The sequence below is a fragment of the Gopherus evgoodei genome, chromosome 3 (genome assembly GCF_007399415.2).
Source record: "Gopherus evgoodei ecotype Sinaloan lineage chromosome 3, rGopEvg1_v1.p, whole genome shotgun sequence".
Lineage (NCBI taxonomy): Eukaryota > Metazoa > Chordata > Testudines > Testudinidae > Gopherus > Gopherus evgoodei.
In genome coordinates this window covers 132,786,249-132,809,196 of record NC_044324.1, presented here as the reverse complement: position 1 = coordinate 132,809,196, position 22,948 = coordinate 132,786,249, and the positions used below count along the sequence as shown (strand labels likewise).

General features: G+C 41.8%; 1 protein-coding gene and 1 long non-coding RNA gene across 3 annotated transcripts in view; one reads left to right on the top strand and one right to left on the bottom strand.

The window, feature by feature from the left end:
• Positions 1-22,948, top strand: part of PRKN (parkin RBR E3 ubiquitin protein ligase) — a 1,222,813-nt gene that overhangs the window by 1,179,897 nt on the left and 19,968 nt on the right. For both annotated transcript variants that reach the window (XM_030556702.1, XM_030556701.1), the window contains one exon: positions 17,081-17,167. In XM_030556702.1, the coding sequence (XP_030412562.1) occupies positions 17,081-17,167 (87 nt within the window). The remainder of the gene's footprint in view (positions 1-17,080; positions 17,168-22,948) is intronic.
• LOC115648706 overlaps positions 10,791-22,948 on the bottom strand; it is a 44,394-nt gene continuing 32,236 nt past the window's right edge. Inside the window, exon 3 of the long non-coding RNA XR_003999648.1 lies at positions 10,791-11,417. This is a non-coding gene — a long non-coding RNA (uncharacterized LOC115648706). The remainder of the gene's footprint in view (positions 11,418-22,948) is intronic.

Sequence of the window (22,948 nt, the reverse complement as noted above, 5' to 3'; positions counted from 1 at the left end):
TGTTTCACAGCTTAGTTGTGTGTTCCTAAGTCTTTTGAGAGGAGGAGAAGCAATGATGCACAGTAACTAGGAGGGTGTTCAAAGTGTCATGAGCAACATGAAAGAAAAGCATGATATCAGGAGTGAGGAAAGGGAAAAGTAAAGGCATTTAAGTGCAGAGTGATCAGGACAGAAGTTTGGGCAATTTGTAAGTGGAGTGGAAGTATAGATGAAAGCACAGATGTACACAAGGTTGGAAGTTCTTTATAAAGAGAAGAAGCTTTAAGCTGAGAGGGAGCCAGTAAAGAGAGTCAAGAACTGGATGTTGTCATAGCACTGGGAACAAAACATTACTTTGGAGTCACCGTTTTGGATGGACTGCATGGGAAGAACAGTAAGAAAGAGTAATCGAATGTCTTGAATGCCAGATGCTTAGCTGTTATATTTTATAGTAATTGCTGATGCCAAACGCTGAATGAATTAATACGATAGAAATAAATGCGTAGGGACGGATCACTGAAGAAAATTGGAGTTATGCCAGTTTCCACCAGCTGAGGATCTGGCCAGTGTAGCATACAACTTTGCATAGAATCAAATCAGCAGAACAAAGCCTAATTTTCATATTGTATGAATTCTTAAGTTCCCCTTTTTATTAAAACCAAACAAACAATAAGCCCCATCTTAAATTACCTTCTTAGAAGCAATAATTAATAAGACAGCACTTTATCAGGCATATATGTTTGTTCTAAAGGACTAGACCTTTTTTCACTACAGTCAGTGATTCCCCAAGACCCCGAAGAAGATATGCTAGCTCAGAGTCCTGTTGAAATCAATGTGACTCACAGAGGGCTCTGTGATAGCACATTTATTTGCAGGAATAGGGGCCAAGGATCTTCTCCCTCTTCTGACTCCAGTGGTTAAATCCACAGTGGTGGATTCCGTATTTCTTGAATTCAAGACTTGGATGCCTTTCTGGAAGATGTGCTTTAGCCAAACACAAATTACTGCCAAAGTAACTCGGTAAAGTCTATGGCTTTGTTTTACAGGATGTCAAATTATATGATCACATAGTTCCTTCTGACCTTAAAATCTATGAATTGATGGGCCTTGTGGGTGCTGAGCACCATGCAGGATCAGGCCTTAAATTGGCAAAAGAAAATGCTCCAACAAGTTTAAAGCCTGATGAAAAATCTAGAAAGCATATCTTTCTGGTTTTGCTAATTAATGGAAATACAGGAATGTAACACTGAATTAGCTATGCCGTAGACAACGTCAGAAATCTAAAAGTAAAATAAGAAAAGTGCTGATTTGTAAAATTAATTTTTGACAGATAGGCAAAATTTCTGGAGTTTCTTAGCAGTGAGGGAAAACCTTGTTACCTGTCAATATATTTTGGTTGTTGTCAATTTTTGTTGATTCTATACCCTGATGTATTTGAGTTCTGAATATAGTTTTAACATTCCTAAAATGTACTCTATATTGTGGTGTTCATTAGCATGATGCTTCATTGATTTGTATTGACAAAGCTGAGATTGGAGGAATGCCAAAATATTTGCATTGCTTCTAAAACAGGTAATATCATAAACTTAAACGTTATGGATAATTGTTCTTACAATTTGACTTATTTCTTAAAAATAATCTTTTAGGAAAACAAACTACAGCAAGATCAGTATAAAGGTCAGGTGAGAAGTCATGGTATTTATTAAATATGTACTGTTTGAACACCTTTGTCACAGTCTACCTTCAGTTAAAAATAAGTGACCTGATCTTTGAACAAAATAATTTTAAAACTATACAAGTTCCTATAGAAGTGAGAGGAACAAGAATATGAGAGGTTTTTTCCTCATAGGAGCCATAAGATATCAGAGAAAATTGCGGCCATGTCCAAAGCCTATTGAAATCAAGGAAAGATTTTCACTGACTTCAGTAGACTTTGGATCAGGCCTTCACTTCTTAAAATCACAATTTAAAAAAAAATTCCTGCTCATTCAGGAAGCAGAATATAGCTATCTTCTCCTCTCTGAAAAATAAAATATGCTGTTTTCAACTTTAGGCCAATCACTTTCTCCAACAGAGTTTAAGGAACATTTACCTAACATGATGCCCAGCCTATTCGTAATAGGTCAAGAGTACTATTGCAGACTTCCTATATGTCTAGTGATTTATTTCCCAACTCTCTTGTAGATCACCCATATATGACTGTATGCAATGTTGTTTTAGTCTTGTCATTCCTAAGGATATTAGAGAGACAAGGTGGATGACATATCTTTTATTGAACCAGCATTTGTTGGTGAGAGAGACAAGCTTTCGAGCTACATAGAGCTCTTCTTCAGGTCTGGGAAAGATACTCCGGGTTCCACAGCTAAATAAAAGATTGAACAAATAGTGTAACATAAGTAGTTAGCACATATTCTGTCTGCTCAATCTTCTGTTTTGCTGCAATACCTGGAGTATCTTTCCCATTGATCCACAGAGTCCTCATGAAGATCAAGCAGGACAGGGTGCAGGTGATCGTCATAACACCAGCTTGGCCACACCAAATCTGGTTTGGCACACTGCTGGACCTCTCAGTGGCTGCTCCGTTACAACTACCACTCAGGGCAGATTTGCTGTCACAAAACTAGGGCACCTGAATCTGGAAGCGTTGCACCTGACAGCGTGACTGCTGCATTGCTAAATGCGGAGGAGCAGGAGTGCTCAGCCAGAGTCCAGCAAGTCTTGCTGGGCAGCAGAAAGCCCTCCAATAGAGCAACCTATACGGCCAAGTGGAGGCAGTTTACGTACTGGTCCTCAAATAAGGGCATTCAGCCCTAGCGGGCTTTGCCGCAGTTGATCCTGGACTACCTTCTGCACCTCAATCTCCAAGGCCTGTCTCTGTCATCCATTAAACTCCATCTGGCTGCTATTTCAGCTTTCCATCCGCAGCTTGAGGGTAGGTCAGATTTCACCCATGACATGTCTGCAAGGTTCCTTAAGGGCCTCAAATGCCTCTTCCTACATGTCAGGGACCCAGTCCCTCTGTGGGACCTAAATCTTGTGTTATCCTGGCTCATGGCATCCCACTTTGAACCTCTGGCTTCCTCTTCTCTCCTCCTGTCTTGGAATGTCGCACTCTTGGTCGCAATAACGTCATCCCACTGAGTCTCTGAGATTAGGGCACTTACCTTGGAATTGCCCTATATAGTCTTCTACAAGGACAAGTTCCAACTGCATCTACACCCGGCCTTCCTGCCCAAGGTGGTCTCCCAGTTTCATATGGGCCAGGACATTTATCTGCCTATCTTTTTTCCAAAGCCGCATAAGTCGGAGGAGGAGGAGTGTTGGCTGCATTGCCTAGATGTCAGAAGGATGCTAGCTTTCTACATTGAACAGACCAAGCCATTCGGCAAATCTATGCAGCTGTTCATCACAGTAGCTGATAGAATGAAAGGTCGTCCAGCGTCTGTTCAAAGACTTTCTTCTTGGATCACCACCTGCATTCGCTGCTGCTATGACCAGGCAATGGTGCCAACTCCAGTGATTGTCACTGCCTCTTCAAACAAGGTGTAAACCTCATCAGCAACTTTCCTAGCCCAAGTGCCTATCCAGGACATCTGTAGGGTGGCCACCTAGTCGTCTGTCCACACGTTCACGGTCCATTGTGCACTTACCCAGCAGGCCCAGGATGATGCTGGCTTCGGTAGAGCAGTGTTGCAAGCCGCTAGACTGAACTCTTGAGCCCATCTCCAAGGATATTGCTTGTGAGTCACCTAGAATGGAATCGACATGAGCAAGCACTCAAAGAAAAAGCAGTTGTTCTTCGAGATGTGAAGCTCATGTCCATTCTATTACTTGCCCTCCTACCCCTCTGTCGGAGTTGCTGGCAAGAAGGAACTGAGAGGGCATAGGGCCGGCAGAGCCTGATATACTGATGCATGAGCGAGGCACGCAAGGGGGCGCTGCAGCCAACCCTATGGATACAACTAAGGCAAAAGTCTCCGACGACTATGCACATCAGTGTGCACACACCTAGAATTGATGGCCACAACTAGGGCCCTACCAAATTCACAGTCCATCTTGGTCAATTTCATGGTCATAGGATTTTAAAAATTATAATGGTTCATGATTTCAACTATTTAAATCTGAAATTTCATGGTATTGTAATTGTAGGGGTCCTGACCCAAAAATGAGTTGTGGGGGCATCACAAGGTTATTGTAGGGTGGGTTGGGGTACTGCTACCCTTACTTCTATGCTGCTGCTGGTGGTGCTGCTGCCTTCAGAGCTGGGGTAGCTGGAGAGTGGTGGCTGCTGACCAGGGGCCCAGCTTTGAAGGCAAAGCCATTGCCAGCAGCAGCAGCAGCAGCAGCACAGAAGTAAGGATGGTGTGATATGGTATTGCCACCCTTACTTATGCATTTCTGCCTGAAGAGCTGAACCCTCAGTCAGCAGCCACCGCTCTCCGGTCACCGAGCTCTGTAGGCAGCTCAGAAATAAAGGTAGCAATACCGCAACCCCCTAAAATAAACTTGTGACACCATCACCCCCACAACTCCCTTTTGGGTCAGAACCCCCAATTTGAGAAACCCTGGTCTCCCCCATGAAATCCATGTAGTATAAGGTAAAAGCACAGAAAAGACCAGATTTCATGGCAGGAGACCAAATTTAATGATCTGTGATGCTTTTTTCATAGCCATGAATTTGGTAGCATTCTAGACATGAGCAGCATCTCAAAAAATAACAGTTACCAAAGGTAGGTAATTTTGGGGCCGGGGGTTTGATTCAGAACCACCTCTAGTCAGAGTCATCTAATGTGAACACTTGCCCCAATTAGATTACTATCCAACATCTAAAATTTTCACCACAAGACTTTAATGCTCACGCTCAGCTGTAGCACAGGATGATACAGAGCTTCGAAGAGTACTCTGATCAGATTTGATTACTAGATAGTCATTATTCTTTATTTTTAAATTGCTTCTCATATTCATAGCTTCCAAGTAAATTAAAGGTAAAAGAGACCCACAAGATTATATAGTTCATCCCTACAACAATGAACAGTTTTTCCTCATATTATATTCTAGTGCTTTGTCCAGTCTGGTATTATTAAAAGGACATACATTCCCACAGAGTTCTTGAAGCTAATCATCATCTTAGAAACAATAGGTTTCTAAAAAATGAAAATGTGTGCGCTCGCTCTCTCTCTCTCTCTCTCTCTCACACACACACACACACACACACACACACACACACACACACACACACACATGTGTATAGCAGGAACTGCACTTAGGAGATAATGTGAACAAAGCAAAACCCCTAAGAAAATACCACAGTATCTAATTTTCTGTAATATATTATTTATTTTTTAATTGCTGAATGATGAGGTTAGGGGGTGGGGATTATGATGTTTAAGCTTGCCATGTTCAGGAGTCTTAAAATGCAAAATCCTTGAAATAAAGAGCACCCTCTCCTCCTTTTTGTGTTTCTTTGCATCTGAATACCATTTCTTCTTCATGAGACTGTCTTGTCAGGACTAGTTTTGCATGTATCAGCTGTTAGTAACCCTAGACTGGTCCTGACTGTTCAATATGATTTTTTAGAATTTATTCAGTTGCAAAAGCTTAGCAGAGCTCTCCCAGTGTTGATTCCTGTGTCACTGCTGCCATCTTCAGGGGAAAGTTTTTTATTTTCTTTGTTAAGATTGAATTTGGCAACCAAATAGAACAACAAATGTCCTTATTTAAAAGGGTTACAACAACAGTAATCTGAGTAGCACAGACTAAAGGCTTATACATAAGAAATGTTTTGATTATGATAGAGATTTTTCAAAGGAGTACAGGGGAGTTAGGTGCCATTTTTGTTGACATTCAGTGTGAATGGGGCACCTACCTCCCTTAAGTCTTTTGAAAATTCCATATTGAGCAGATAGAGCAGAAGAGAAACAGCCAAATTCATCTCTGGTGACATCCCTTTTTATTAATTGTATGCATTCAACAACAATTGTCTTTTTTTAAACTTGGGAGAAGTGATAAATTAAAGGATATCTTTATACAGTTCCTAGCCATTCAGCTTGTGATATCAGAGTTGCAAAACTCAACCCCTAATACTAGGTTAAAGTTGAAATTTATCTTAAACATATGCTATTGTGTGCTTTTAAAATATCATTTTAAATACATTCCTTAATTATTAAGAAATTTTCTTTTACTACTTAACTGTGCCTTCCGTTTACACAGAGCTCCAGCCGTGATTCTGTTTGGCATGCATCCCTATTCATGTACCGCATCACTTATAATGGCAGCTCTGCTTTAGAGACATCCAGACAAATTCTCATCTCAGCAATTCCAGTATAAATCCAACATCACTTCAGTGGGGTTAAATTGGATTTATACTAGTGTAACTGTGATAACAGTCTGGACTGTGGGGTATTGTTTAACTTCTGCTTACTCTTTGCTGTGTCAGAACAAACACACTGTAGGTCATCCTAGTAGCTGTGTCTTTAGGTAGACTGGTTTGTTTGTTCATCAGTTCTAAGAAGTAGAATGCTAGCTTAAATAAATATTTCAAATCCACAGCACATTCTTCAACAGTTTTAAGGTACGTCAAAATTTAGACACACTCTGCAATTTGGATTCCCTTTAAAATATTTCTCACTGTCCTAAACCATGTTTTCCTTCTAATCCTTTTATTACTCATATTGAGTGCCTAAAATTATCCAATAATGATAGGAAAGGGATAATAATTTTTGTTCAAAGCTTTCCCAAAGAAATGTCATGCCATTTATTATGGAAATTGTTTGCAGGAATCTGACGTTTACTTGCAACCTCTTACATTTTCCTCGTCATCCAGGCATAAAATTGCTCAAAATTACTTACTGGATAGTTTGTGCCTGTGCTCTTAGAACCTCATCCTGCAGCATTGGCTTTCCTTGCCATTGACTTCAAAGGGAGCAGGATCAAGTCATTATACAATAGTTCTTCCCTCCAGGGATGCCAGCAGCAGCCTGACACTAATTTGAGTCACATAAGGCAAGCCATGCAACTCTGCCACCACCGTAGGCACCAGCTCCATGGGGAGGCATGATTTGACCACACACAGAGATCAGCAAGCAGAGGCTAGCTCATCAGATGCAGATTGCACCAGTCCCCCAAGCAAAAGCAGAAGCTTTGTAAGAGATTATCTGCCTCAGGCGTAATCTCTTCAGTGCTCTCCGTTGCCCTCTGTAGAGAACTGTGGTATAAATGCCAAGATCTAGGTCTTAGGGAGGAATATACATACATTTTAATGTGTATAACTCAGGAGGGAGACTTTCACTTGTACATTTTATAGGATTACAGAGAACTCTCTAAGACATTTGATGCTGTCATACACTTAAAGCTTTTAATGTTTATAGAAAATTGCCACTTATAATATTGATGGCAAATTGCCCTCAGATTGCAGGAGCTGCACAGAGAGTGCTACCATATTTTTGACACTGTTTTGACAGATTGTCGTACTCTTCACAAAAGTTAGATTTTAGCTGATGTATGAGTAGTAAGTATGCATGCTGTATTTTAAGGGAAAAGACCTACATTGTTCTACCAGTACTAGTATTCTTGTGATTACTTTAAACTCTGATAAAACTGGCCCATTAAAAAGGATCATTACTTTAATGTGATCATCTTTATTAGGGTATTTGCAGCGTTCCCTATATTGAGAATGGGCATTGACACAAATACTACAGTAAATGTAGGTACTACAGGTTGTAACTAACCAGTTTTTGAATGTACTCATAAGAATGTCCATACTGGGTCCATCTAGCCCTGCATTCTGTCTCTCACAGTGAACAGTGCCATTGACAGACCTATCCTCCATGAACTTATCTTATTCTTATCTAATTCTTTTTTTTAACTCACTGATACTTTTGGCCTTGACAACGTGCCATGTCAACAAGTTTCACAGATTGTCTGTGCATTGTGTGAAGGCGTTTACTCACTGTAAACATAAATATCACGAAACGGGGCATATGGTTGCAAACCTGACACTTTGGTGCATGGTATAACATGGTGTCAAAGGCAAAATCAATCTAACGCTCCAAAAGTGTTGCTCACAAAAGCAGCATAACAAAGGAGTGTGACATTCTATTTTTTTAAAGGTATAATTGGCTGTAATGGGGTGTACTGGCCCTTTAATAATAAAGGGGTCCGGAAGATCCCGTTCCAGGTGTTAGAATGCACAAAGGCCCAGAAAATGGCCAGGTAGCAGAAGAGAGGAAGCGGTCCAGGAGAATTAGGAGTTGGTAGAGAACCCAGGTCACTGTTCCTTTAAGGGCACACAATCAAGAGCTCTATAGTGTAGGGTGGTGCAAGGCTCCCTTCGCTTGCAGCCAGTCTGGAAGAGCTCTCTGGAAGAGGGCAATGTATAGACTTACCTTCTCCCTCAGAACATGGGAGACACTGAAAGAGAAAAAAACGAGGGACAGAGCTTCAGCTAGAAAGAGCTGAGAGTGGTGGGTTCGGGTGCAGCAGATTGACAGAGGAAGCCCATAGGATGTGGCAGAAGAACCAGAGCTACATTGAATTATGATTATGGACCTTATGGTGGGGACTCACTGAAGATTGTTTGGATAATTTTGTGATTAAGGACTCTGAGGACTGTGTGAACTTGATTTGCAATTAAACCAGCCTCAGACAGGGGTGCTGGAAATCACAACAGAGACTGGAGCATTTCTGCAGAAGGAGGCTAACAGGCAAGGTGCCTGCAAAGTGATCCCTGGCCACAAGTGGGTGTTCAATAAGTGCCCACCCAGTTACTTATTTCCCCTCAAAGCCAATGTAATAAGTGCATAGTTCCAGGCTTGTGAGGTGGTTATCTCGTAATTATGTAGATTGAACTTTAATTAAGCAATCAGACTGCTCTCTAACTCCTGCACATTTCTGAAGTATAAGTAATGTATAATGGAATCCTTTATAATGAAGGAGGGTTGGGGTCCTTATTTTTTTTTTAACAGAATAGCTTCACTGTAAATGTTTCTCTATAGTCAGCACTGTAATATACATTTTGCAATGCACTAGAAAAAATTGGTACTTATATTTTACTAAACAGAAATGCACTATACGGACGTTATGCTGTATAGCATGTGTAGTGTTTTTGTATGTAACAACGTTGCCTGGCAGCTCTGATTTGCTTCAGGGCTTGTCTGTTTTTTCATTGTAAATCCCTACTTCAATCCACAGTTTATTGCTTGACTATGAAAACTCACTTTGTGTTAAAACTTGGTGTCTTATTTTATGTTTATACATTTTCAAGACAAAACTCTATTTTTTTGACCAAGCATTCATTTTATAGGTAGCAAAACACAAAAACAAAAAACAGCACAACAGACTTTTGCTTATTTTCTTTGTGTTATTTTTTTGTGATTATCCTGTTTAAAAAAAAAAAAAAAAGAGGAATCTTGCCTGTCCATAGACCATTATGTCCAGGAGGGATTTTTGTAATGTATAAAGACAATATATACACCTCTACCCCGATATAATGCAATTCTCCAGAGCCAAAAAATCTTAGCGCATTATAGGTGAAACCACGTTATATTGGAGTAGCAGCAGCAGGGCTCTAATGCTGATTTAAAGGCCCCGTGGCTCCCCGCAGAGGCCAGAGCTCCGAGCCCTTTCAAGCGCCACCCGAGCCCCACTGACGGAGCCCTGGGGTAGCAGCAACAGGGCTCCAATGGTGATTTAAAGAGCCCCAGGCTCTGGCCGCTGTGGGGAGCCCCGGGCCCTTTAAATCTCCACCCGAGCCCTGCTCCTGGATATAACGCGGTAAAGCAGCCCCATCCCCCAGAGCGCTGCTTTACCGCATTGTATCCGAATCTGTGTTATATCGGGCCGTGTTGTATCTGGGTATAGGTGTATGTATAAACACACACACACACTCAAGTGTATGTACTATATAACCAATTATATTAAAGGGCTGAAGAGGAAGGATTGTCCAGTGCTTAGGGCACTAGCCTGAGACTTGTCAATTCCATGCTCCACCATAGACTTCCTGTGTTATCTTGTAAAAGTCACTGAGTCTTTCTGTGCCTCAGGAACCCCACCCATAAAATGGAGATGACACTTCTCTAGTTCACTGGGGTGTTGTGAGGGTAAATATATTATAGATTGTGAGGCAGTCAGACTGTAATGGTGGGGGTCCATATAAGTGCCTTATATTTATCGCTTAACTCTTGGTGTATTTGATTGATGTGTACTGGATAGCCAATTGCTTTTGGATTCAACAAAGACTCTCTTTGGTCCTCTTTGTATTAGACCATACTTGGTTAGTTTCTATTCTGTTCCCTATAGGTTCTTCTATTGCCCTCATTACTGTAGTATTTTAGTGTGTTCCATGAACGTGTTAAGCAACACAACTAATACTTGACATGTGGTTCATTCTCTCCTCATTTTCCCAACAGTGAATTGTGTGTGCAGTGTAGTGTTGTTGTTTTGTTTGGTAGGATTTTTTTTTTTAATGTATGTGCTACTCAGTGTTTATGCATTTGGAGTGGAAGGTGGTGATGTTTGATAGTCCTTAGTTCTTGTGTAAGATCATTCCACAGTTTTGAACTGGCCCCCAAGAAAGCTCCATCTCTTGCACAGATGAGCTTTACCCAGGAAGTTCCATTGTACCCGAGAAGCAGAATTGTTGACCATGGTCTTCATCTTGGAGCTTTAGTTTGTCTTGGTGTCTTCCATCTATAGTGCTAGTTCTAAATTGATGGCACTGAATACCTGCAAATGAGATGAGGTGAAAAAGAGCAAAGTAGAGGATCAGAAGCAGGAGAAAGAGAGAAGTCTTTTCTTTTAGGACATTTTTTTTTTATTTTAACTGGAACCTAGAGTGGCCAAATTCTGCTGTTTTACACTTGCATACCTTCAATGAACATGCCTGTCAGTGTGGTTTTATGGAAAATAGGTCAGTCAAACAACCCTGATTTCATTCTTTCACATATTTACAACTTTGGTTGATAAAGATAACTGCATAGATATAATATACTTTAGACCTTTGTAAGGAGTTTGATTTAGTACTGCATGACCTTCTGATTACAAAACTAACACTAGACAATATCAATAAAATGCACGTTAAATGGATTAAGGACTGGCTTAGTGACAGATCTTAAAGTAGTTGTCAATGGAGAAACATCATAAAAAGAAGTGTTTCTAGTGGGGTTCCACAGGGTGCAGTACTAGGACTGACGCTATACAATATTTCATCAGTGATATAGGAGTAAATATAAAATCACGCTGATAAAATGTACAGTTTAACAAAGATTAGGAAAGGGGTACATAGTGATGAGGTCATAGTGATGAGGTCATAAACAATCTGAATCACTTGGTGAGCTGTGTCCAGTCAAACGATTCAGCCAAATGCAAAGTTTTCCATCTAGGAACAAAGAATGCAGGCCATGTCTACAGCATGGAGGACCGTATTCTGGAAAACGGTGTATCTGAAAAAGATTTAAAGGTCATAGTGGATGAGCAACTGCACAGGAGCTCCCAGTGTGGTGCTCTAGCAAAACAGGCTAATGTGATCTTTGGATGTGTTCAAATAGACTATAAGGCCAGAAGGGATCATTGTGATCATCTATTGTGTCCGCTTGTGTAACATGGGCCGTAGACTTCCCTGAATTATTTCCGGTTTGAACTAGAGCATATCTTTTTGAAAAAACACCTAGTCTTGACTTAACAATTTCCAGTGATGGAGACTCCACAACAACCCTTGATACATTGTTCCAATGGTGAATTACCTTCCCTGTTAAAAATGTGCATCTTGTTCCTAGTCTGAATTTGTCTTGCTGCAACTAGTTTCAACAAGGTGGATTTTGTGACGCCTTTGTTAGACTGAAAAGCTGTTTATCATTAAATTTCTGTTTCCCATGTAGGTATTTATAGACTGTGATTAAGTTACTCCTTAATCTATTCTTTGTTAAACTAAACTGATTGCAGTCTTTTACTCTACCAGTATAAGATACATTTTCTGTCACTTTAATCATTCTTTTGGTTTATCTCTAAAATCTTCTCCAATTTATTAACATCCTTCTTGAATTGTGGACACCAGAATTGGATGCAAACGGGAATAGTGAGTAGGGAGGTGATTTTATCTCTTCATATAGCAGTTTACATTGATATCCTTGAATATCCATAAGCTGTGTGTCTCTGATTATACAAGCATACAGTAGAGAGCCGACAATGCATGCAGAAATCTTTGACAGTAAAACTGTTTTGTAGGAAACACATTATTTGTAGTAGTAGTTGTATATTATTATTTTATACTGTTTTCCAGAGACACAATCAGGCTTGGATGAGGGTGAGGGGAAGAGAGATGCAATCAAATAAATGTAATTTTTGTACACATTTCCTTTAACCATTTATAATTTTTAATAAAAGAACCAGTTAAGCCCATCTGTTCTCCCCTCCCACTTCCCCAATCCATCTTTAATTGTCTAATATCTTACTGGCATCCCGACAGAGGCAAATCTCAAGGAGAAATTTGAAGGGCATGATGGGTCTTACCAATTCATTCAGGGAAGGTATTTCATTTGTAAGAGACAGCCTGGAAGAAGAAGGCACAATGATGTAAGTGTAAGAAGCCCAGAATGGAAGGGGATTTGAAGGTGATGATAAAAATCTCAGTCTTGAAGCACTGGAGAATGTGAAGCCAGTACAGGGATTCAAAAATGGGAGTGCTGTGGTCAGAATGACATGCAAAAAGATGAATTTAACAATTCTGTTTTGTAAATACAAGAAGGGGATAATATGGAGACCAGGGAGAGGGAGGTAGTCAAGAAGAGAGATGAGAATTTTGTGTGCCTGGTCCCGGAAATGGTAGATCTTCAAAATATTATGGAGAAGTGGCAAAACTGTATTTCTGAAGTATCCATCACCTTAGTATTTAAGAGCTAAGCTTTTCTAATTAGATTTGCCTGAAGAGTTTGAAAGTTTTTTTTCACACACTGGGCTAAGTTCTGTTCTCTCTCACTCCTAGGCAACCTTGTCAGGACCCAGTTGCAGCAGTATAACTAAGAGCAAAATTTGCTCCCAGCATCTCCCCCCCCCCACGTTACTTTTAGAGATGGGATCAAGCTGCAAATTTCAGACTCGGGCTTTGAACATGACAGAGTGTGCAGGTGTGCACTTTTGTTTTGAACAATTAAGATAAGAACCTTGTAGAAAATTGTGTCTGGGTTGAGGTTCAGATTTTTAATACCTCTTAAATTTGAGGTTGTTTTGATCCAGGATTTTTGCTGAGGCCCATCTTCAATTATTTTGAGAAGCTTCCTGTATATTTCTTTCAGCTGCAGCCTTCTAGTTCTTTATGATTGAAGAGGCGATTTTCAGAAGTACCCAGGGCCGGCACTTCCATTAGACGACTCCAAGCGGTCGCCTAGGGCATCAAGGTTTGGGGGCCGGCATTTTGTGCGCTCCCCATGGGGCGCACAGGAGCTTCCGGTTCCACTCCCGTTGCGCCGCCAAAGAAGGACCTTCTGCCAACGTGCTACGGAAAACAGTGGCAGGCAATTGAGCAGCTCAATGATTGTCGCTGTCGCCTGCGGCATTTCGGCGGCGGGCCCTTCTTTGACGGTGTTATGGGAGCAGAAACGGAAGCTCCCGCACGCCCCGTAGGGAGCGCACAAAATGCCGCCCCCCGAATTCTGCCTAGGGCTCCAGAAACCCTGGCGCCGCTCCTGGAAGCACCTAATAGATTTAGGCGCACCAATTCTTATTGGTTTTCAGTTAGATTTGTGTGCCTAAAGCCCTCACTTGCTTCTGAAAATGTTACCTTTAGTCCTCATGTTGTGCAAGAAACTTAAAGAATAGATTTGAGACTTTTAAGATTTTTCTTTTGTTTTTGTTTTTTCCAAGACTAGTATCTTTCATGAGTGTGCCAACAGCAAATTCTAAGACATAAATAATATACTAAGAAATAGTAACTTCTTGACCCGTACTTATTATCAAATGAAAGTGTCATGCTCTTTTTATTTAAAGAAATAAAGGGGAAAACGTGTGATTTCAATTATCAATTATGTCACATGATCATTTTTAAACACTTCTTAGTACAAAATTTATGCAAAAGTGCTAAATCCTAATTAAACAACTTACATTCTTTTTTCTTTTCTGAGGCAAAATAACTCCCATTATTATTATTATTAATGAAGCCATAAAATTCAGGTTAACTGGAGGTACTTTTTTGCCATATTTCATTTCCAAATCTTTTTTTCACATCTGAAAGTTAAAATGAATGAAACTATTTTATTAACCACTCTTTTGTTTAAATTGATGTGCATTTTTTTTATTGCTCATGCTATGCTGTGGCAGGGGAGTACTTAATGTATTTGTATCAGGGAAGGCATATTTATTCTGATAAACCAACCAATAGGGTGTTCTTCCATGATATAACTGATTTTACATCTCATCCATTATCTAATAAGCTGTGAAAAGAGTTTCCAGTCTCATCAAAAGATCAGACAGACTCATTACTATAGAATGCAATGGGATGAGATCATTTTTGGAGTTACTTGCAGCCATATAAAATTACCATGGAAGGGGCCACACAGAATTGTAGTACAACATAGTTTTGCAAATAGCATTGTTCTACCAGATATCAGTATTATGTAAACTGCAGTACGAGATAAGCCAAATATTATTGCAAGAGGGGAAGGGGATTTTTTGCAAAATTTCCATCTTTTTAAGATTTGTGAAACTTCCACAAAATTGAATTAGAGTGAGATGAGAGAGACTAGGGAATTGCAGCCCTTGGTGGCAAAGCAGTGGGTCTGGCAATATAAATCACAAAACCCTTTCACAGAGATATGTTGTGACAGAGCAGGAAGCGGGACAGATTTGACCTGGGAATGTTGCAGGAGAGTTACATTGGGGCTGGGGGACTTTCCTTGAAGGAAGGAGGGGGGTTGGGAGAAGTGACACCTTCTGCCTGGGAGACTGAACAAAGAAGAGGAGGAGCTGGGGGGGAGGGGGAGAGAGCTGCTGGAAGAGTTTTTGTTTTCAGTTTTGGACTGGGTGGTGCAACACAGGGAACCCCAAGATGGGGACTAAGCTCCTTGAACCCCCCAGAAGGACTTGATTGAGGGGTTATGGTTGTACCTACACACTCCACTTGGGACTCTGTTCTTGTCATCTAATAAGCCTTCTGTTTTACTGGCTGGCTGAGAGTCACGATGAATCTCAGGAAGGGGGTGCAGGGGCCTGACTTCCCCACACTCTATGACATACGTGTAGGGGCGAAGAAATATAGAGGCCAGAAATAGGTTAAGTAAAAAGGAGAAAGAGAGTGGGGAATACAATTAAGCATCCCCAGAGTGCCTATTTGTGTATGACCGGATGGACAGAGATGGTGTCCCTAGCCTCTATTTCCCAGAAGCTGGAAATGGGTGACGGGATGGATCACTTGAGGATTATCTGTTCTGTTTATTCCCTCTGGGGCACCTAGGGTGACCAGACAGCAAGTGTGAAAAATAGAGACCGGGGTGGGGGGTAATAGGAGCTTATATAAGAAAAAGCCCCAAATATTGGGACTGTCCCTACAAAATTGGGATATCTGGTCACCCTAGGAGCACCTGGTATTGGCCACTGTTGGAAGACTGGATACTACGCTAGATGGACCTTTGATTCTACCCAGTATGGCTGTTCTTATGTTCTTATGCCCAGCACATTGAGGCCCAGTCCTGATTGGAGCCTTTGCGTACTACCATAATCAAAACATTTATTAATAACAATACTGCAATCTCTCATACAGTGTGCCTGACAAAGATGCTTCCATCCTTAAACAGATTACTAATAAGCACAACTGTATTAATATAAGTGGTGAATAAAGGAAAAATAAGAAATTACAGATAATAGACATGATAGCCAAAGAAAACTGACAGACAAGAAAGGACCATAACTTTGTTTGATCTGGACAAAACAAAAACATGCATTTCATTTCAATCCATTCCTTTTCCCCAGAGCTCCATGATGACTCCCATGTTATTTCTGAAGAATAGAATCAGTCCTGTTGGCTTTGTTTTCTTTCACAATGCTTCATTGCATAAAACTGTAGTTTCTTCAGCATGATAATAAAATGTGATTTTCTATAGTACTTATAAAATTGACAACAGAAGCTCAAAAGAGTTCAAAATGGAATTGCGGAGATGGAATTTGTGGCAGATAAATGTCCCAGTGTCAGGTTCCCCTGATATCCTTATTCATTACATCTGAATGCAGCTCTGTATCTAAAAATCAAGGCTGCTTTATCAGTCTTGCTTATAATGCCAGTCAGAATAGCTAACTGCTGACAGGTCCTTCAGAGTCTGAAGATGGGTCAAGACAGCATGGTTTTGGCACAGCATGAGAGACCCATTTTACATTATTGACTTTTCCTCTTATCCACAAGGACACAGAAATTAATGTGGAATTGATGGGTCAAAGATTTTGACACATGTCAAGACAGATATCTTCATTTTGGAACAAGCTTGTTGCATATGAGCCATTTTAGATAGCAGTTACAGCTCAAGCAACGCTACAGATGAATGTTTTACTAGTCTGTAAAGGACATTCTGTTTGCTGAACTCTTCTGAAAAGATCTATGGAATTTAACAGGGATGAAACAAATGCAATTCTAAAACATTTAATAAAATTCGATAGCAATTCCCCTAACAGCCTACAAAACTGAATAGAGAATCATTGTCTTTCTATAGTGTTGTGGTTTTTTGTTTGTTTTTTTTATTTTTTTAAACCATTCTATAGAAATCTGTGAAAGGATATAATATTATGTTTTGTGCAGTGGTTCATGTGACCTGTAGAAAGTTATCTTTTACTAAATACTATAATAGTTTTCCATAAGGGAATGTGTTTGACTCAGTACTTTGCATATAGACTACTTCCAATAGTAAACACTATAAAAAAACTCAACTCAGCTTGTCCCCTTTTTATATAAACAGATTTGCACTGTGAAAGAAAAATAACCCATCAGTATCCAATGATTTCATCTGTACCACACAGCAAAAGCTCATTTGATTAATCAAATTTATTTTTATTTGATTATTTCTGTGACTGAAATCTGCTGGTTTTATCCCTAACTTGTTTTTATGACTTGTGGGTTGTTTTTTTCCAGTTCGTGTTTTGCCGTGAATGTAAAGAAGAATACCATGATGGGGAATGCAGCACTCTCCTCAGTTCGCAGGAAGCCGTAGCCCAGAAGGTAGGGAACCCCTTGCTTTCCTATAATTAGCTTTGGCTCAGCTAGAGCAACATTTGTAGAATTGGTCCTAATTATAATTGTAAGTAAAAGCAACCCTGTTTGTACTGAATTGCTCTAGTCACTAGAACTGCTGTATTGGCTTCCCCATGGGTTTCAGACTCTTTGATTCATACAGCCATTGAGTGCTGTCAGAAACGTGCAGAGCTCTGCTATCAGTCGATAAAAAAATGGCCTCCCTGATGGGCCTTTGGAATTGTGTCAGTTCAATATGAATAGCTTTGAAATGCTTTCTGTGAAGTCTTGTGTACCCATCAGCTTATACTCAGCTAACCAGTTAGTAAGTCAAGTGGTTCTGGACTGAATCAGATTTTTACTGAATGTAACAAGTGCAGTATTGTCTTCCTAAGTCTGTAGACAGCCTGAAACAGCAGTCCTTGGAGGGCTGCATTCCCCTGCCCCACCGCCATTAAACTCTTTGAGGTTTTAACCCTCAACCCTCTGAGGACACTTTAATGTAAGTATTAACTAATTCATTGGTTATTTGAGCAGATGGGATGCGGAAGAGGAGGATGGAAGTGAAGCAAATTGGAGGAAATTAGGAATCAGCGTAGGGAAAAACTCAGACTACAAGACCACATTGCCTTTCAACCCAATAGTGCTTGTGTAAACTATAGCACACTAAAGGGAGTGTAGTTTCAGCCATATACACATCTTAGTTGCTAAAGAAAACATATGTCCCAGTTAAACTGAGATAATCCTGTTTTCTTATATGATATCCCAGTGTCCCAGGAACTTCTTTTCAGGTACCTGAAATGTTCCAGTTTTTCACTTCAGTCATCAGAATGTTTGGGATTCTTACAACTACAAAATGTCCCTTCAGAATATTTTGCTCTCATGAGTTAAATGTGCTGTGTGTTTACCGGGAATACACAGTCTAATACAGGGATAGGCAACCTATAGCACACCTGCCAAAGGCGGCACGCAAGCTGATTTTCAGTGGCACTCACACCGCCCGGGTCCTGGCCACCGGTCCGGGGGGCTCTGCATTTTAATTTAATTTTAAATGAAGCTTCTTAAACATTTTAAAAACCTTATTTACTTTACATACAACGATAGTTTAATTATATATTATAGACTTACAGAAAGAGACTTTCTAAAAATATTAAAATGTATGACTGGCACACAAAACCTTAAATTAGAGTGAATAAATGAAGACTTGGCACACCGCTTCTGAAAGGTTGCCAACTGCTGGTCTAGTGAAACCAAAGTTCAGTATGATGAACAGTGTTTGGAGTGAAGAAAATAATCAAATGAGTTTGGATGTTATCAAAGCTATTCATTTGCTTAGAGTGAATGTTAATGACTCTTGTTCAATGTTTTCTGAATGAATTTATTCTGACATTAACTTATTGGGGAAAAAATGTCCACTCTGAGAAACTCACCTGTCACTTTTGAATCAGAAGCTGGCAGTAGCTACATCAGAGATTGGCAACCTTTGGCATGCGGCTCACCAGGGTAAGCATCCTGGGGGGCCGGGCCAGTTTGTTTACTTGCTGTGTCCGCAGGTTCGGTAGATCGTGGCTCCCACTGGCCGCGGTTCGCCGCTCCTGGCCAATGGGGGCTGCGGGAAGCAGTGGCCAGCACATCCCTCAGCCCGCGCCGCTTCCTGCTGCCCCCATTGGCCAGGAGCGGCGAACCGCAGCCAGTGGGAGCTGCGATTGACTGAACCTGCAGACACGGCAGGTAAACAAACCGGCCCGGCCCGCCAGTATGCTTACCCTGGTGAGCCGCGTGCCAAAGGTTGCCAGTCCCTGAGCTACATCCACACATGCTTTTTAATCCCCAAAGGAAAAAACAATTATGTTAACAAATTTCTGCTTCATCTGTGCCCTGCTAAATTACTAGTACTGCTTGAATAGCCATGTACTTGGGGCTTTTTAGTAGTTACCGGACGAAACAGTGTTTGACTGCTATTGCCATGGTCCTGCAAGCAGCAATCAACTTACATGCTTGCTTCCAGTTCTCCCCTAAGGACAAAGGTGACAGCTGTCATTGCTTCAGTCACCGGAGAAGGTGTTACTCTCTCATTGTCCTTTAAGGCTGAATTTAGGCAAATAATGACCATTATTTTGGGTATCTCAATATCTAGGTGCCCAGCCTAATACACTTAGGCCAGTGGCACCATTTGAGGGTGGGGAGTGAACACACCCTCACCCCTTCTCCAGGTTTTTGTACTTGCTTAAAGTTCCATGGGTTGTAGAGCTGTGTGGGGAGGGAGCAGGGCAAGATATGGCTCAACCACTTTCAAGCAGTGGTCCTGTGTTAAATCAGTGTAGCCGCTGCCAGAGTGGTCTGGACCATCACTCCAGCTGTGTGGGCACAACACCACTGAAATTTGACCCAGCCACCACTCCATAGAAATGGAGAAGTGGCTGGACATATTTTAGTGAATGGTGTTACAACCTGTTGCATGAGGTTGCAACACCACTAAAATCTGGCCCTGCCCCGCCTCATCCATCCATCCAGATAGAGGGATGGCCAGGGCAAATGGCAAACCTAGTGCAGGAGGAGGCTATCCCTTTAAATTGGCGGAACGCAGGGGAGTCTATCAAGAACTTGATTCCTGGTGGCACTGGCTCAGGTGCTATGTTGGTAAGAGAGATGGGAGACTCTCTCACTGAGGGATAGCTGGGGTTCTTTCTGGATAGGGGTGTGAAGGGACACAAGCAGGACTGGAACCAGGGTTTCTGCTGGAGCGGGAGGGAAGATTGCTGGAATTTGCTTCCCTCCTGCCCCTCCCCCCAAGAAGTATCTGAATTGGTGCTACTGATTTAGGGCTAGATTTAGTTGCCTAGAGATGTGGATAGGCACCTAGTGCAATTTGTTAAAAGTGCATAAGTGCCTAACTCCTATTAGGGACTGATTTTCAGAGATACTGAGAATCCATGGCTCCCATTTACTTCAATTGCAGCAATGGGTAGCTCTGTACATCTGAAAATCAGACAGTAGGTTTGTCAAGTGTGACACCCAAAACTTTTGGCAACATTTGAAAATTTTGGCCTTAATGTGTTACCTTTTTTTTTGTTACAATTTCTACTACACTACCCCTAGCAACTGATGGGAGCGGTGTACTAGAAGTTCCTAAAATAGGTATTGTGTGCCATCAAAATAAATCCAGCAAGCAGCAGGATTCCTGTTAACAGTCTACATTGACTGTAGCCTTTCGGAGGCCTGATCTTAAAAACTGCTGAGTGCCTTTGACTTACACTGGATATATTGGATCCGAGGGCACTCAGCAGTACCCACCAGGTGTTATGTACCTAACAGAGTCAGACCCAAAATATGGAGCAGCCTTAAACCTGGACCTCCTCTACTATTCCCCATTATTGTTTGGAATGATTAAGTTTAGATCACATAGTACTGTCTGGAATCCTCTTGCCTGAATGGGAAGATCATAAATCTCTGTGGCTCAGCCAACAGTGAGCTACTGGTATTCAGGCAATGTACCACCAAATGGCATATTTAGCAGTGCTTGTATGGGGGGGGAGGAACGAGGTGTTTGTGTGCTATGCCACCCTCCCTGGAGCCATTCTGTTAGGTCATTGTGTGCCTGAAAATTATTCTCTTCCTATGATAGCATTGGCCCAAATATTCTTCTTCCCCCATGCCTGTCACCCCCCCACCACACACATCCTTTCAACTATCATAGTCATTGTCAACATCGTGGCACCTAGGAGCCCTAGCCATGGACCAGGTCCCCTTTGTGCAAGGTGCTGTACAAAAACACATTTCCTGCCCCTAAGAGCTTACAGTCCAAGTCTAATATGACCCAGTTCTCTGCATCTGGCAGGGTGCTCAGCAAGAGGCATCTCCAAAAGCATCCCCTGCACCCCTGCAACACAGAGAGACTGAGTACCAGCCCCTACTGGGCAGCTTGACCAGGACAGGCCTGGAGGACGAGGTATCTCCTGGTCTCCTGCAGGGTGCGGTGCCCCCCTGCTTGCCCTCACTGCCCAGGCAGAGATGCCTGCCTTTCAGAGATAGTGGCCATGCCCATGTAGTGTGCTTGGTCCCCCTCCCTGGCATCTAGGTGATTGCCTCTTAGGGGGATCAGGGGTGGAAGGGAAGAGGCAGTGGGGAAGGGATGGGGGCGGGGGAGGAGAGGGAAACTAAGGATATCAGGGGACCTTCCTAGCAGTGCAATCTCTCCCTTGGGCTGTGGATGGAATTGTCTCCCAAAGGAAGGCTGGAACTATCTCCTGTTGTATGAGTTTAGTCCATGTGCTCTGGCAAACACAAGTCTAGGCACCATGTTGGGCAAGGGGAAAGGGGGGATGGGGGAGGTAGAAGAGGGAAACTGAGGTTGTCAGGGGAAACCATCCCAGTAGTGCAAGCTCTGCCTTGGGGTATGGATGGAATTGTCTCCTAAGGGAAGGGCTAGTGATCATGTTGGGGGGAAGGCATTGCTGAGTCCCAGGGTTGAGTGATTCTCTGGTGATGGTCACTGAATTGCTGATTGTCATTCACTTGCTGCACAATGGTTGGTGATGGCTGTTTAACATCCACCCAGCCATTTGATCAAGTGCCTTGTTATTTCTGGGGAGTTGCCTTCTGGGCTTCTCCCAAATTTGCAGCATATTTCATTAATACCATCCAGCACAATTTCATAGCTTTATACATTTTAATGATATACATATTTTGACAGAACAGTGGGTTTCAGCAAATCATAACCTTTTCCATGATACCTTCCATGGCATGCTTTATATGAAATATAAAAAATATATACAAATGATGAATATGGGGCTTACAAATGATGAATAGGGGAGAGGGATGGCTCAGTGGTTTGAGCATTGGCCTGCTAAACCTAGGGTTGTGAGTTCAGTCCTTGAGGGGGTCACTTAGGGGGCTGGGGCAAAATCAGTACTTGGTCCTGCTAGTGAAGGCAGGGGGCTGGACTCAATGACCTTTCAAGGTCCTTTCCAGTTCTATGAGATAGGTATATCTCCATACATTTTTACAGTGCACAGCATGCCACTCCCCTGAGGTAAAGAGCAGTGGCTCTCAAACTTTTGTACTGGTGACCCCTTTCACATAGCAAGCCTCTGAGTGCGACTCCCCCTTATAAATTAAAAACACTTTTTATATATTTAACACCATTATAAATGCTGGAGGCAAAGCAGGGTTTGGGGTGGAGGTTGAGAGCTTCTGACCTCCCAAGTAATAACCTCACGACCCGCTGAGGGGTCCCAACCCCCAGTCTGAGAATCCTTGGTATAGAGTGTCACAGTTAGAAACTCTAAGGCTTGGGACTTTTAAAAGAAGACTGGACAAAACATGCAGTAAGGATCAGCCCTGCATTGGCAGGGAGATGGACTGAGCCGATGATCACAGAGGGCTTTTCCCCCTGTAACTTCTATAATTCCATCCCACTCTCCTGAAAGTACAAATTCTGATACTAAAGACCTGGTGCCTGGATCCCATATTGCCTTGCACTGGGATTGGGAATTAATGCCCTGACATGCAACTCCTCCTACTCTGCCAGTATAGATCCTGCTGTTAGTACAGCTATTTGCGGGTGCCCTTGTGTTTAGCTGAACCTTTGGATTTAGTCTCTGAGTGTATCCGCACTAAACGGAGAGCTAAACTAACACTACTATCCTGCTGTGTGGATCCCAGTGTGCTTGTACTGTGAATTTCTGGCATGCACACGTGGCTATATTTATCTCATTGTACTGGTAGTGGTACTTCCTTGGTGTGATGATGACATTATGATAAGACGAA